General features: G+C 39.2%; 1 protein-coding gene across 3 annotated transcripts in view; it reads left to right on the top strand.

Annotated features, from left to right (window-relative positions):
• fdxr (ferredoxin reductase) overlaps positions 1 to 13,417 on the top strand; it is a 29,454-nt gene extending 16,037 nt beyond the window's left edge. For all 3 annotated transcript variants that reach the window (XM_088599542.1, XM_088599540.1, XM_088599543.1), the window contains 6 exons: positions 1,451 to 1,558; positions 2,407 to 2,491; positions 6,532 to 6,731; positions 8,519 to 8,690; positions 11,435 to 11,608; positions 12,680 to 13,417. In XM_088599542.1, the coding sequence (XP_088455668.1) occupies positions 1,451 to 1,558; positions 2,407 to 2,491; positions 6,532 to 6,731; positions 8,519 to 8,690; positions 11,435 to 11,608; positions 12,680 to 12,810 (870 nt within the window). In that variant the 3' untranslated portion in view covers positions 12,811 to 13,417. The remainder of the gene's footprint in view (positions 1 to 1,450; positions 1,559 to 2,406; positions 2,492 to 6,531; positions 6,732 to 8,518; positions 8,691 to 11,434; positions 11,609 to 12,679) is intronic.

Genomic DNA, 13,417 nt, shown 5'->3' with positions numbered 1-13,417 from the left:
AACAAGTTGCAGGCGCTAACTCTTGGCAGGCCCTTTCTGAAAGGCCTTTGACCTCTGATCTAGATTGTAATTGTGCTTTGTAAACTATTGGTAACCAAGGTCACTTTTTATTTACAAGGATGATGTTTTTATCTTAGTTGATTATGCCATAACGCTGTACATTCTGTAATGCTTGTCTGCTTTTTTATGAATAAATCTTTGTTGTAAGAACCTGTTGGTTGACATGAGACTTATTTTATGGGTATTCTCATTAAGATTGTCAGTTTTGCATAGCAGGACAACAGTTAGTTTCCTGTTAGGTTACAGCAGGGCCCTCATTTCCTGAACTTTTGTTCCAGCCTGATCAGACAATTAAATTATTAACCTAAGATGGATGACAGATAATTTGTTGTAAGACGTGATGTGAAATCTCTGTAGTGTCATGGAAAACCATTAAAAGCAGCACACAGGATGTTTTGGGAAATGACCTGTGAGGAATTCTGTGCACCTTCGTTTATCAGAGTTACTCCTGATATGATTTATCTGCAGCAGCTGTCTGGTTTCCTTTTAAAACTTGAGAAATTCCCCATAAAACCGCCATAAACTGCCTTTGCCTAGAGGCCAACCATACATTGTGCAATGCAACATTCTATGTGGGTGTGTAAATATGCTTTTGATGTATGATGTATCTGATATCACAGCCATATAAGAATGGAAGACTTGTATCACAAGCAAGATATTCTTTCAAATTCTGTTTTACTAATGTAAAGCGCTTAGTGGTCCATCCACCTACTGATACCATCTGCCCAAGTGCTGGCAGAGGAAACTGAGAAGGGGTGAAGGCCTTGTAGTCCTTTTCTGCAGTTACACATTGTCACATTAAGACATTATTAGACAGACTTGTTTTATCATACAGAAACCGTAGTAGAAGTACAAGAATTGCCTGAATAAAACGTCAAATGTACTTTCTTTCAAAGTTTTTTTTTTAACTTGAGCAGACGATTGGCTTTACTTTTGCTTTAGAGAAGAAAATAAGGTCACATCTTCATAAATAAAAACTAGAATTAAATTTTTCACTGAAAAGTAGAAAAAGAGTAAAATTGAACTTCCTTCAGATCTATACAGAAGTGAAGGAGAGAGCTGAAAATGTTTTTTCATCAGTTAGAGGAATATAACTTTTGTTTATATCTTTTTTAACAATCTGACACGCTGACCATGGTCTTCTCAATTTATTATGATCTTTTTAGAGTCTAATTGTTTCATTTGTTAATTATTAATATTTTTATATTAATGACTATACACATTTGTTGAAGTCCCTTGTGTTTCTATTTCAGTTATTTTGCAACTGTGATAAACGAGCCTACTGTTGCCCTGTAGGATAGCTGTCACTTCATCAGATCACCATACTTTTTTTTTTTCCTGGGTTTAAGGCATCTCTCCTCCACTGACTGACAGTGTGATCTCTGTGCAGAAAACTGACATCACAGAGAGCTCCCTGGAGGCAATTGCAGCCAGTAAAATACAGAGGGTGCTGATTGTGGGAAGAAGGGGCCCCCTACAGGTAGCCTGCACAATCAAGGTAAGCTGGGCTGTTACATTGTTGCTGTGCAACAACCTTTAGCACATAAAAGGGATTTCTCACCAGATTTCAAGGAATCGGTTTAGGTTATTTTGACAAAGCTAAATTTTGGCTGTTATGGGCTAACGATTTACTGTTGGATCAGACACGTACCACATATTTCGGGCTCGTGAGGTATTAAAATTCATTGGATTTCTGTGTCTCCAGTGCTGATTTTTATTACAACCCACAGCTCCTTGTTCAAAAATGGATTAAAGCCCCGTACTACAGGATTAGTATTTGCTTCAGTGGATTCCTACACAGCAGAAACATGGTTCAGCTCAGGCTTGTTACCAGATGTAATTACTGAATATTAGCTCAATTGTATAATTGGAGGAAAAAAAGAGCCTCACATGAACCAGTGCTGTTTTTCATCTCATCATGTTTACTAGAGATACCCCCAAACATAAGGTCCATATGCTCAATTAATATTTGTAGCAACCAGTGTTTTTTCTCAAAGTAACTCAATTTATATTCCACTCTTTGAAGGATACTCTAACTGATGTAGAGTCTACACACTGAAATGTATATCCTGTTGGTTTTTCGTTACTTTTATGTACCTCGGGTATTGTAAAGACGACTAAATCATAGCATGGAGATCCCTGATAGGATCTGAAAATCTCTTAATTCATTTTAATGTTATATTCAGAGTAATTTGTGTGTGTTTTAATAGCAGAGCCATTGTTTGCGTGAAATTATTGTGCGAATTACAATGACATACAGTTAAGAAATTTTACTATGCCTGCATGTCTGAGTTTTTTATCTTTCCACTCGCTCATAGACTAATGAATCGGAACTGTTTTATTCAGGAACTCAGAGAGATGATCAAGTTGCCAGGCTCCAAACCACAGCTGGATCCTGCAGATTTCGAAGGGCTCAAAGATGTCATTGAAGGTGCGACAAAAATGTTAAGCATGTGATCAACACGATAGTATGGTAAAGAGATGCTATCCCAGTGCGTAACCTCTTACCCCAACTTTTGGGTTATGTTATAGGCACAATGCCTATAGATTAGTGTCTTAGACTTACTTATGCCCTAGATATCCTCACGTACACACCAGGCTGTGGGTGAGGGGGCTGCCCTGCTTATGCAAGCAAACGGAAACATTAACACCTGGCTTGTGTCATCGGTGTTAGTTCTCACTTTCATTTTTCGCCGAAGGAGAAACACATACAGATTTACTTAAAGCTCAGAAAGCATTTTTCCTGTTCTAAATTTCCTGTTGTGACATGTAACAAAGTCAACAGCAGTTGTTTTTATTGTCAATTGCTAGATTGTATTTCTGCTACTTGTGGGTTGTACTGATAGTGACAGTTTTACCTTTAAATGTCAGAGTACTTTAAAGTAAGTAACTTAAATGTAAGTGGAACGGTTTCTTGCAGATGGGCATTTCTGATGGGCATTCCAGATAGCCATAACCTCAAATATGCATGATTAAAATGTCTGGAACCTCATCCATTCATTTTATAACTGCTTCATCCAGTTCACAGTCACAGGGGAGCCAGAGCCTGTTCCGGCAAGCAACGATACAAGATACACCCTGGACAGGACACCATTATTTTTATTTTTATTCCTGATTTTGTGATAGATGACAATAACAGGACAGGTTTAGCTGTATGTGGCTTTGTGCAGTTTTGAACTTAGTCATTACAAAATTCAGTTTTTCCCTTTTTGATCAGAAGTGCCAAGCATAGTATGAAATGAAAATACTGTTTGTAGATGATCATATTCAAATTCAGATGTTAATAGATTGCTTGGGAAATGCAAGTTCAAACACAACACCTCTGAAGTGATAAAGGAATGTCTGTACATTTTTTACTCGTGTTTTTTGTTGACAAGGTTTCCCATATGATTGGAAAATCTTTTCCTGAGCCAGTATTTTACTGTGTTTCTACATCAACTTTTCTTTGATCTGCTTGCAAGGAATGTGCAGCTGTTCTTGGTTACTTTCAAGTTTCTCTTCTGTTTGAATTTGTAAAGGAAAAAACACAATAAAGTGATGAAAGTTATCATGATGGGCTTATCAGAAATGGTAACAATTGCTGGAAGAGTAGTGCTGTTGATAAAGTATTTGGTCAGAGTGAAAATTCAAGCCTATTATTGCTGAGGTTCAAATTACATTGAATTTCAGTAGTTAGGAAATATTTAAAAAATATTTATGAAAACTAGGGCAAATGTAAAAGCTTGGTTCATATACATAGTACTGTACAGGTTGAGATATTAATTCCACTCACATGGATAAGAGCCCAAATCGCCTGCCAACTGACTAATCTGGCACCAGAAAGCAGAAAGAAAGTGGTATTTGGCAAGTTAACCTGGAAGAAAAATGGTATGTTAAAACCAATGTTTCTACAAAAATTCCATAGTAAGCTGTTGTATGCCAGTAAGGTATTTTTTACACAATATTCAAGAAATATTAGTAAGTATGTCTGCTGTTTTTAAATCTTGCTTCTAAACTTACTTATTTAAATTGACTCTAAGGTTTAAATTTTAGCCTTAATTTATTTTACCTTTATTGTGTCACTATACTCATTAAGTTTAAATGCCATCAAGATCTTATTTTGCAGTGGAGTCTGATGGTGACTTTAGATCTGCTAAACTTCACAGTCTGTGTTTTTGGTTTTACCCATGTCACTGTAGGGGCTTATTAATAATACAGGCAGTAAGTTTGGTGCTCCCTTGCCAGTCCCCCTCTCCCTCATCTCAGTGGTGCTGGAAACAGAGAGGCCATTCCATTTGGTTCAGATTTAAGGTTTCCTGATAGAGGTTTCCTTATAGAGTTTCCTGATAGAGTTTCCTGGTAAGGAACAACTCCCAAGGCTGAGATTCTCCAGCCACTCTAATAAATGGTCATCTCTGGCGCCTTACTGTCTGGGAGATTCCAAGGGAGAGTCTCATCCCAGGTTGTTTACAACCCTAATGTCAGAGAGCATGGTTACCCATCCTCCACCTCGATCAGCCAATCAGGAACAGGTAGGGCAGGGTAACCCCAAGTGGGTCTCGAATGCCCGCGGAACATTCAACCAATGAACGACCGAAGTTCCTCCAGATAAAACAGGCAGCACAGGGCCCAGAAAAGGGCTCCTCCAGGGCGTTCTCAGATTCAGCTCGGAGAATCACCTGACAGCCAGTGTGTCCGAGTGCCAGGACTTTACTCTGTTCTAAGAGTCGAGAACGGAGGTTGCCCACACGTAACCAAAGGATCTGCCCGAGGTTAGCCCAGCAGCAAGCCTCGTGAACCGCCAGTACCCTACCGCAAACCCTCGCCTGATCAACGAGTGAACTACGGTCGGAACTGTCAACAGCTGAATCTCAGGATTCAGGACTAGCACTACATTAGGAACGAACCAGTCTTCTTTCCGTCTAAAGAGTGTGACTTGCTTGGACACGCAGTCACTTTCCATGTGCACAATCTGCTAGTTAAGCCAGAACTACTGTAACTAGCCGGTCTTCAGAGAGCCCACTGCCAGCGCATCGCAGCAGAAATCTCTCCCTCCTTCTCCCACTGTGTCTGATTGGACACAGCAACAGCCTGTCGCTGTTCCCTTGTGTCCGCGGGAGATCTGAATTCACACAGATTGGATGAGTCTTCAATATTCTGCATTACAGCTCGAGAATTCAATTGTTACCTCAACCCCAGTTGATATCAATTTAATTCCTATGAGTGATGTTCTTGCCTTTGAGTATCTAGTGTAGAAGTTCAAATCAAAGTTCATTTACAAAATGGTATAAATGAATGGTATATTGAATGTATGTCCCTCTTGGTTTGTTACTCTTCGTTATTGAATATATACCTTTTGTATTCTGCTAACCCTCAGTCTTAAGATCTGTTATGTTTATATGCACATTTTATATATTAATAAATGTATTGTTGTGTATAAGTATCTGTGTGTGTGCGTTGCTGAGTTATCCTGCAAGGTCGGTTTTCTGATAGCCATCAAAGAATAATTTGTGACTTACTGCTACAATTAATAATTGTCCCAGTAAATGCACAAAACATCACTTTAGTTAACTGTCTTTCATTTGCCATATAGTTTTTGAGATCTTAACTTAATTCACTGATTTATACCAAACTTTAATTCATAATATTTGGTATAGATCAGTGTTTCCTACTCCTAGTCATAGAGTTGCCAATGTATCTTTTAGTTTGTGTTTCAAATGAGCTCTCTTAGTTTAGCACATTAAAACCTAAGGTTGAACTTTAGTTATCTGTAGTTTTAAAACTATTTAGGTTCTTACAGTTATTTGGTGTTAGAAATCATCATGAAACCTGTGCAAAATGCTGGACTTGAGCTCTTCTGTCAGGTTTATAGTTCCAATGACTAGTTTGAGTTTAACCAATGGGCTCCTGCGGCACTTGCTTAATTTTTAAACATGACAAACAGAGTCCTAAGTGCTGAAATTTAAAATCTATTTAATTGGTTCAATTAAGGGCTTCATAACCTTAATTGATTGAGAGCTCAGTTGGAATGAACATTAGAAGATGCAGGGATGCTCCAGGACCAGGAATGGGAAACACTGGTGAAGAGGGATAATTTCAGCTACTGGCCCATCAGCACCAAATCCACAACCTTGTTTTTTGTGAGGTCTCTCAAGTGCTGACAGAAACTTGTCTTGTGTATTTTCTAAGAAAGGAAGAGATCTAGCTTCAAGGGATAATAATGGCAATATACAGTAAAATGTCCCCGTCACTCTACTGGGGCATTAGGACCCACACAGACTGCAGGGTGAGCGCCCCCCACTGGCCCCATTAACACTTCTTCCAGCAGTCACCTTAGTTTTTCCCAGGATGTCCCACATCCATGTACTAACCAGGCTCACACCTGCTTAGCTTCAGTGGGTTGTCAATTGTGAGTTGCAGGGTGAGATGGCTGCCGGCTAAATCTTGGTCTTAATTCTGGATGGGCTTCTGACTCTCCTGTTTTTCCTGCAGACTTGCCCAGGCCCAGAAAGAGACTGAGTGAACTGTTGCTGAAGGCAGCCATGGAGAAGCCTGTGGGGAAGGAGGCAGATAGACAGGCCGCGGCCTCCCGTTGCTGGGGGTTCAAGTTCCTGCGCAGCCCTGTGGAGATCCTGGCCAAGGCGAATGGTGCAAGAGCAGTAGGCATCCGCCTGGCTGTCAACAGGCTGGAGGTGAGATCAGTGTTATCTGGCTATAACAAGAGCAGCTAAGCTGCATTGCACACTCAGCAAGTAGCAGCTTAGGTGCATATATGAAAGTCTCTGTTTTCATATGCAGGTTGCAGACTGGGTGAGAGTTAGGTCTGGGTTTTATGTAAATGTGTCAATGTTGAAGAAACCAGGAAACCTCCTGCATGAATTGGACAATGACATGCGAATACATTCATTTCATTCAAAAACGGGTAAACATTGAGTTGCATCATAACCTTGAAGAACTACATAATCCACATTTTATGCAGTATAACAATAGAACTTTGTGCACTAATTCTGTATTTTCATCAGTTTTACACGTGGTAATCTCAACAGAGGATTTGTTATACCAAATGGGACAGTCAAAACTTTTTTAAACACCAGTAAAAATGTCAATTTCACAAGGCATTCAAGGTTCAGATTAAAAGGTTAGAAGGTGAAGTTACTTTCTGTAACGTGTTTTGTTATTTTTCACAGGTATACATGTGCATGTTTAAGTGAATTAAACGTACAGTATACCAAATTTATGTGATTGTGTCAAATGGCAGGAGGTCACTGAAGACTCAGAGAATCAGACAGTTAATTATTTTATAACTGATTTTATATTCTGATACTTCAGGAGAAATTCTGAGCTGATTGATCAGCAATTAAGGAACTTCGGCTACCTTATTGTCAATGATTGAAAATTAACACTGGATACTGTATATAAAAACAGCTAACAGGAGTGTAGCTATTGATATTTTATTTCAAAGTTTTCCAAATGGTAGCCACAGTTTTTGTTCTACAAAATCTTCCTTTCTGTTACACAAAATGTACGAATAGTTTTGTCAAGTGAGAATAGCATTACATAAGAGATTTTATAGTATTAATTTATTTTAATATTACTTTAATAAAGTCGTAAAATGTCAGTCCTCTTACTCTTTTAAATAATTCCTGTAATGTTGTTTAGGAGTGCCTTCTGCCACAAAAATAATGAGGAACAACCGACAATGGGTCACTTAGATTTGATTGGTAAATGTGAAGGAATAGCTGCATCACTCCATGCACAGTTAAGTTGTTGTGATCCAGTTTTAGAAGATTTAGATTAATGTGGATTAGAGATTGTTAAATGGCTGAGTGTGCCTGAGCTTTTGCATAGTAGAGTCCATTTTTTTTAAACGGAAGTTCAGCAGGAAATTAATGTGCAAGGATAAAAGAACCTGCAGTGCACTGAAAAAGCGAAAGTTTGCAAGCAAGAGCCAGGCACTAGACTACATTAGACTTGAGCATTTCATGGATTCATTTCATTGTGTGAATTATATGTATCTGAAAACTTGAAGATTGTTTTAGTCATGTATACGTAATTGTGCAAGGAAAGCAGAATTAGGATATTTTCACGTGTTTACTATTTGTTTGTGAGACGACAATAAGTTACAAGTTACATTCTAAGTTTGTGATCCAACAGGCACTTCATCTTTTCAAAGTCTCAAAGTGTTTGCCTTAAGTATATAACAAGCAGCAAATGTAACTTTAGCTTTAAATTAAAGGATTAAATGCAACTCAAAAATAAGCAGTCTGTGTATGTCTGGTTGAGAAAACTCATTTTGAAAGGAGGGTTGCAGCCAGGTTCTTTATTTCATTGGTCATTAACAGGATCCATGTGGGGGTTAGGAAGTGGCTATAGTGAAATGCTGCAGTCGAGTAGATCAGAAGAATATTATTCAGCTCAGGAAGACTTGAAAACATCCTCCCTTGGCTCATTCCTCATTGTTCTTTTTTCCTCTCTACAGGGCTCAGGAGACAGTGCCAGGGTAATACCCACAGAAGGGCGGGAAGATGTGAACTGTGGCCTAATTATCAACAGCATTGGTTACCAGAGCCTTCCTATTGACCCAGCTGTGCCCTTTGACTACAAGCAGGCAGTGATACCCAACACAATGGGGAGAGTGAACCAGGCACCAGGTGAGGGAGGGCAAGGAAGTCAAATCACCTACAGTATGTTCTCCAGGTGTTTCTCAGATTTTATCTGAAAGGTTTTTCTAAAACCTGCTGGAACCTGGTGTTTGAAAATGAGGGTTGCCTAGCCTTTCTATCTTCTTTGCATACCATGCAAACTTCTGGTTTGATAAGGCAGAATAGTGATAGATTAGACCTCATTTAAGTTGGGAGAGATTTACAGTGCCTTGCGAAAGTATTCGGCCCCCTTGAACTTTTCAACCTTTTGCCACATTTCAGGCTTCAAACATAAAGATATAAATTTTTTATTTTATGTGAAGAATCACCAACAAGTGGGACACAATTGTGAAGTGGAACGAAATCTATTGGATTTTTGAAACTTTTTTAACTAATAAAAAAATGAAAAGTGGGGCGTGCAAAATTATTCGGCCCCTTTACTTTCAGTGCAGCAAACTCACTCCAGAAGTTCAGCGAGGATCTCTGAATGATCCAATGTTGTCCTAAATGACTGATGGTGATAAATAGAATCCACCTGTGTGTAATCAAGTCTCTGTATAAATGCACCTGCTCTGTGATAGTCTCAAGGTTCTGTTGAAAGCGCAGAGAGCATCATGAAGACCAAGGAACACACCAGGCAGGTCTGTAATACTGTTGTGGAGAAGTTTAAAGCCGGATTTGGATACAAAAAGATTTCCCAAGCTTCAAACATCCCAAGGAGCACTGTGCAAGCGATCATCTTGAAATGGAAGGAGTATCAGACCACTGCAAATCTACCAAGACCTGGCCGTCCCTCTAAACTTTCAGCTCAGACAAGGAGAAGACTGATCAGAGATGCAGCCAAGAGGCCCATGATCACTCTGGATGAACTGCAGAGAACTACAGCTGAGGTGGGAGAGTCTGTCCATAGGACAACAATCAGTCTTACACTGCACAAATCTGGCCTTTATGGAAGAGTGGCAAGAAGAAAGCCATTTCTCAAAGATATCCATAAGAAGTCTCGTCTAAAGTTTGCCACAAGCCACCTGGGAGACACCCCAAACATGTGGAAGAAGGTGCTCTGGTCAGATGAAACCAAAATCGAACTTTTTGGCCACAATGCAAAACGATATGTTTGGCGTAAAAGCAACACAGCTCATCACCCTCAACACACCATCCCCACTGTCAAACATGGTGGTGGCAGCATCATGGTTTGGGCCTGCTTTTCTTCAGCAGGGACAGGGAAGATGGTTAAAATTGAGGGGAAGATGGATGCAGCCAAATACAGGACCATTCTGGATGAAAACCTGTTGGAGTCTGCAAAAGACCTGAAACTGGGACGGAGATTTATCTTCCAACAAGACAATGATCCCAAACATACAGCAAAATCTACAAAGGAATGGTTCACAAATAAACGTATCCAGGTGTTTGAATGGCCAAGTCAAAGTCCAGACCTGAATCCAATCGAGAATCTGTGGAAAGAGCTGAAAACTGCTGTTCACAAACGCTCTCCATCCAACCTCACTGAGCTCGAGCTGTTTTGCAAGGAAGAATGGGCAAGAATTTCAGTCTCTCGATGTGCAAAACTGATAGAGACATACCCCAAGCGACTTGCAGCTGTAATCGCAGCAAAAGGTGGCTCTACAAAGTATTAACGCAAGGGGGCCGAATAATTTTGCACGCCCCACTTTTCATTTTTTTATTAGTTAAAAAAGTTTCAAAAATCCAATAGATTTTGTTCCACTTCACAATTGTGTCCCACTTGTTGGTGATTCTTCTCATAAAATAAAAAATTTATATCTTTATGTTTGAAGCCTGAAATGTGGCAAAAGGTTGAAAAGTTCAAGGGGGCCGAATACTTTCGCAAGGCACTGTACATGTAGGTGGACCATATGAGAAACAACTAGAATTTAAGACAGGGCACTGTGGTTGGTGCTTATACTTATTGTCTTGAATATTTCCAAGAGACCACTCAAGATGCCAAATATTGTGTACCTTAGTATATTACTCATGCATGAAATTTCCTATAAGGCAGTATCGTCTATACCTGTGGTTTCAGTAATAGGTGTTTTTTTTTTTGGCCCAGAGGAAAGTATGTCACCTACTGGCATCCCAGCTCTACTTCACTCTAGGAATCTGAATTTAGTTAATTTAGTTACTCTTTCCCTCAAACACAGGGTAGGATAATCTTTGCATGGTGTACTGTGGTCTCACAAGATCAAGCTTTCAAGACAGTTCCCGTTAAAACTCCCGAGAGATGTTGCTGGATAAGGGGAGTGGATTAGATGATTATTATCTGTTTGCCTAAGAGGACAGAAGTCAGCAAGTGCCACTGATTGTTTTGTTAAATTAATTATTTTCAGCAAAGTTGAACTTTGACCAAAATTGTTTTTTTCTATATCATCGTTCAAATATCTAAGGCAGCTGTGTTTCAGTTATTTTATATTACATTTGTGTTCTTGTTTGAGGTCGTGGATTAGATGTGGATGGGCCATTTTCATTTTTACAGTGCTGTGTTTATTTCTGTCTTTCCTGATGCAATCTTTGGGAGATACAGTATACTGTAGAACAGTGCTGGAGAGAAATCAGGCCATGAAGGACGGTTACAGGAGAGATCAGGACAAAAACCTGTAATATAATATAAATGGTGTCTCCTTAAGCATGAGGAAGATAGATTGGCTAACAGAGTGTAAACGTTTTCTCGGGTCTGTGTGTTTAATAGGATTTGTGGTCACCCCACATTGCTTCTAACAACTTGAAAATTTCTCCTCAAGGTCTTTACTGCAGCGGTTGGGTGAAGAGGGGCCCTACAGGTGTGATCGCCACCACCATGAATGACAGCTTTGACACGGCGCGCTCTGTGTTGCAGGACTTAGAGTCTGGGCAGCTGGACACCACCAGTGCCAAGCCTGGTTACGTGTCTGTAAAAGCCGTGTTGGAGCAGCAAGGTATTACACAGAAGCATTATGTATCTTTAAAAACTTTAAAAACTGCATTATAATAAACTTTGTAAGACTCAATGTGATTTCCATAACATTGAACATTAGATTTAATGTATGGCTTAGGGATGGTAAAATTTTAGTTGGTAAAAGAATATTAATTTTGTGCTCTCATTTAAAAGTTACTGTTATTTCTTTTCAGCAAAACCCAAAGTGTAATGCCACATAATTATATTTTTTTAACGGCCCTGCCATGCTTATCCAGAAAATTAGCAGAAGCCGGAAAACTCTGTTTCCTATGATTTAAGTATGACACATTCTTTACTTGCAAATAATTATTATTGTTCTGGTAAAATTCTGTCTTTGAAAATAACATATTCAATAGCAATCTTACTGCCACATTGCTTCAATATTTCATAACCATGGTACTTGCTTGAAAACCTTCAGAACTGCTGGCAGTTCTAGTCTTTTTCTTTCCTTTCTTCACCTATTTTGATCTGGTAATAGTATCAAACACAGGGCTTTTAGAATATCATTTTGCACTTAGATTTCTGCCACTGTTTAAAAATGGTGTAGGTAACTAACTCCAGAGATCGCAGAGATGACCTTTCACCTCTCATACAATGAGATTCAACTTTTTAAAAATGTAATTGCTTACAAGCTTTCTAACTGCCTATGGTTTCAATTATTTTTTTAGATTCAGGATTGCTTTAGTTTCCTGTCTTGCTTCATTCTATGTACTGTAACTGGGTTTTTTAAAGAATTTCGACATTTACACGTCCAGCCAGTACTGTTTTATCCTTGCTTGGTACAAGAGATGATTCAACTGCACCAGCAGAATATTATATCTGAGCTACAGTGAAAACACTCTCCTTGTACACTTTGACCACACTGTCCATCTCAGCTGCTTCTGTGGCAAAAACAGTGGAAGTGGGGATTAACTGGAGAGAGGATAATAGACAAGTTAATTAAATGGATTAATGGAAACAAGACGTACAGATTTCTGCAACACCACACAGTAGTTTAATCCTTGGAGGTTTCTTCCACTGTTTTACTAAGTTAGGTGAATCCCGATTTCAGATGTGTCTCCAGTGTCATTCACAGGATGGGAAAAGATAGATGCTGCAGAGATAATGAAGGGGAAGGAAGCTGGCAAGCCCCGAGAGAAACTGTTGGATGTTGCAGAGATGCTGAAACTAGCCAGGGCATGAGGTATTCCTGCTGGAGAAGACCACCCTACCCTACACAACTGTTGACACTGGAGTCAGAGTCCAGCCCAGAGACTCTGTTGAAGTCTGCATTGTTTCTCAAGAGACTGAGACTGCCGATACAGATCCTAATGTAAGCTAGAGGTCATTCAGTTGAGTTCTTTGGCCAGTCCTACCATTTTCTGGATTAAACACCACAATACTTACAATAGCTAAAGACATTCAGTGAAACGGCACATTTCTGGGCTTTGTTTAAAAAAAATGTTTTACCACCTTGCCAAATGTTTGTTTCTTGGTAAGCACAACAAAAATAAGTCACAAAATGTCTTTGAGGATGCTAATTTAAGAGATATTGCTCAAAACTAAGTCTAAATGTTTCTTTTGAATGTGAAAAGGTTTCCAAAGAAAAGAACTGGTATACAACGTAACTGTTACATGAAAACAGCTGAGACTTTGGCTTGTCTTAGTATAACATTTGTTTTAGTGATTCTGCCAATGTTTGTAACCTAGCACTGACTTCTAGACATTCCCATTCAGAAGCTTATGCATGTGGAATGTGAGGTGGAAAACCTTGAGTCAACAAGAACCATGAAACAACATATGAAAACGT

This window comes from Lepisosteus platostomus, chromosome 11 (genome assembly GCF_059453375.1).
Source record: "Lepisosteus platostomus isolate fLepPlt1 chromosome 11, fLepPlt1.hap1, whole genome shotgun sequence".
In the NCBI taxonomy this organism is placed as follows: Eukaryota; Metazoa; Chordata; class Actinopteri; order Semionotiformes; family Lepisosteidae; genus Lepisosteus; species Lepisosteus platostomus.
Note: the sequence above shows the minus strand (reverse complement) of the source record. Positions and strands in the feature narration are given on the sequence as shown.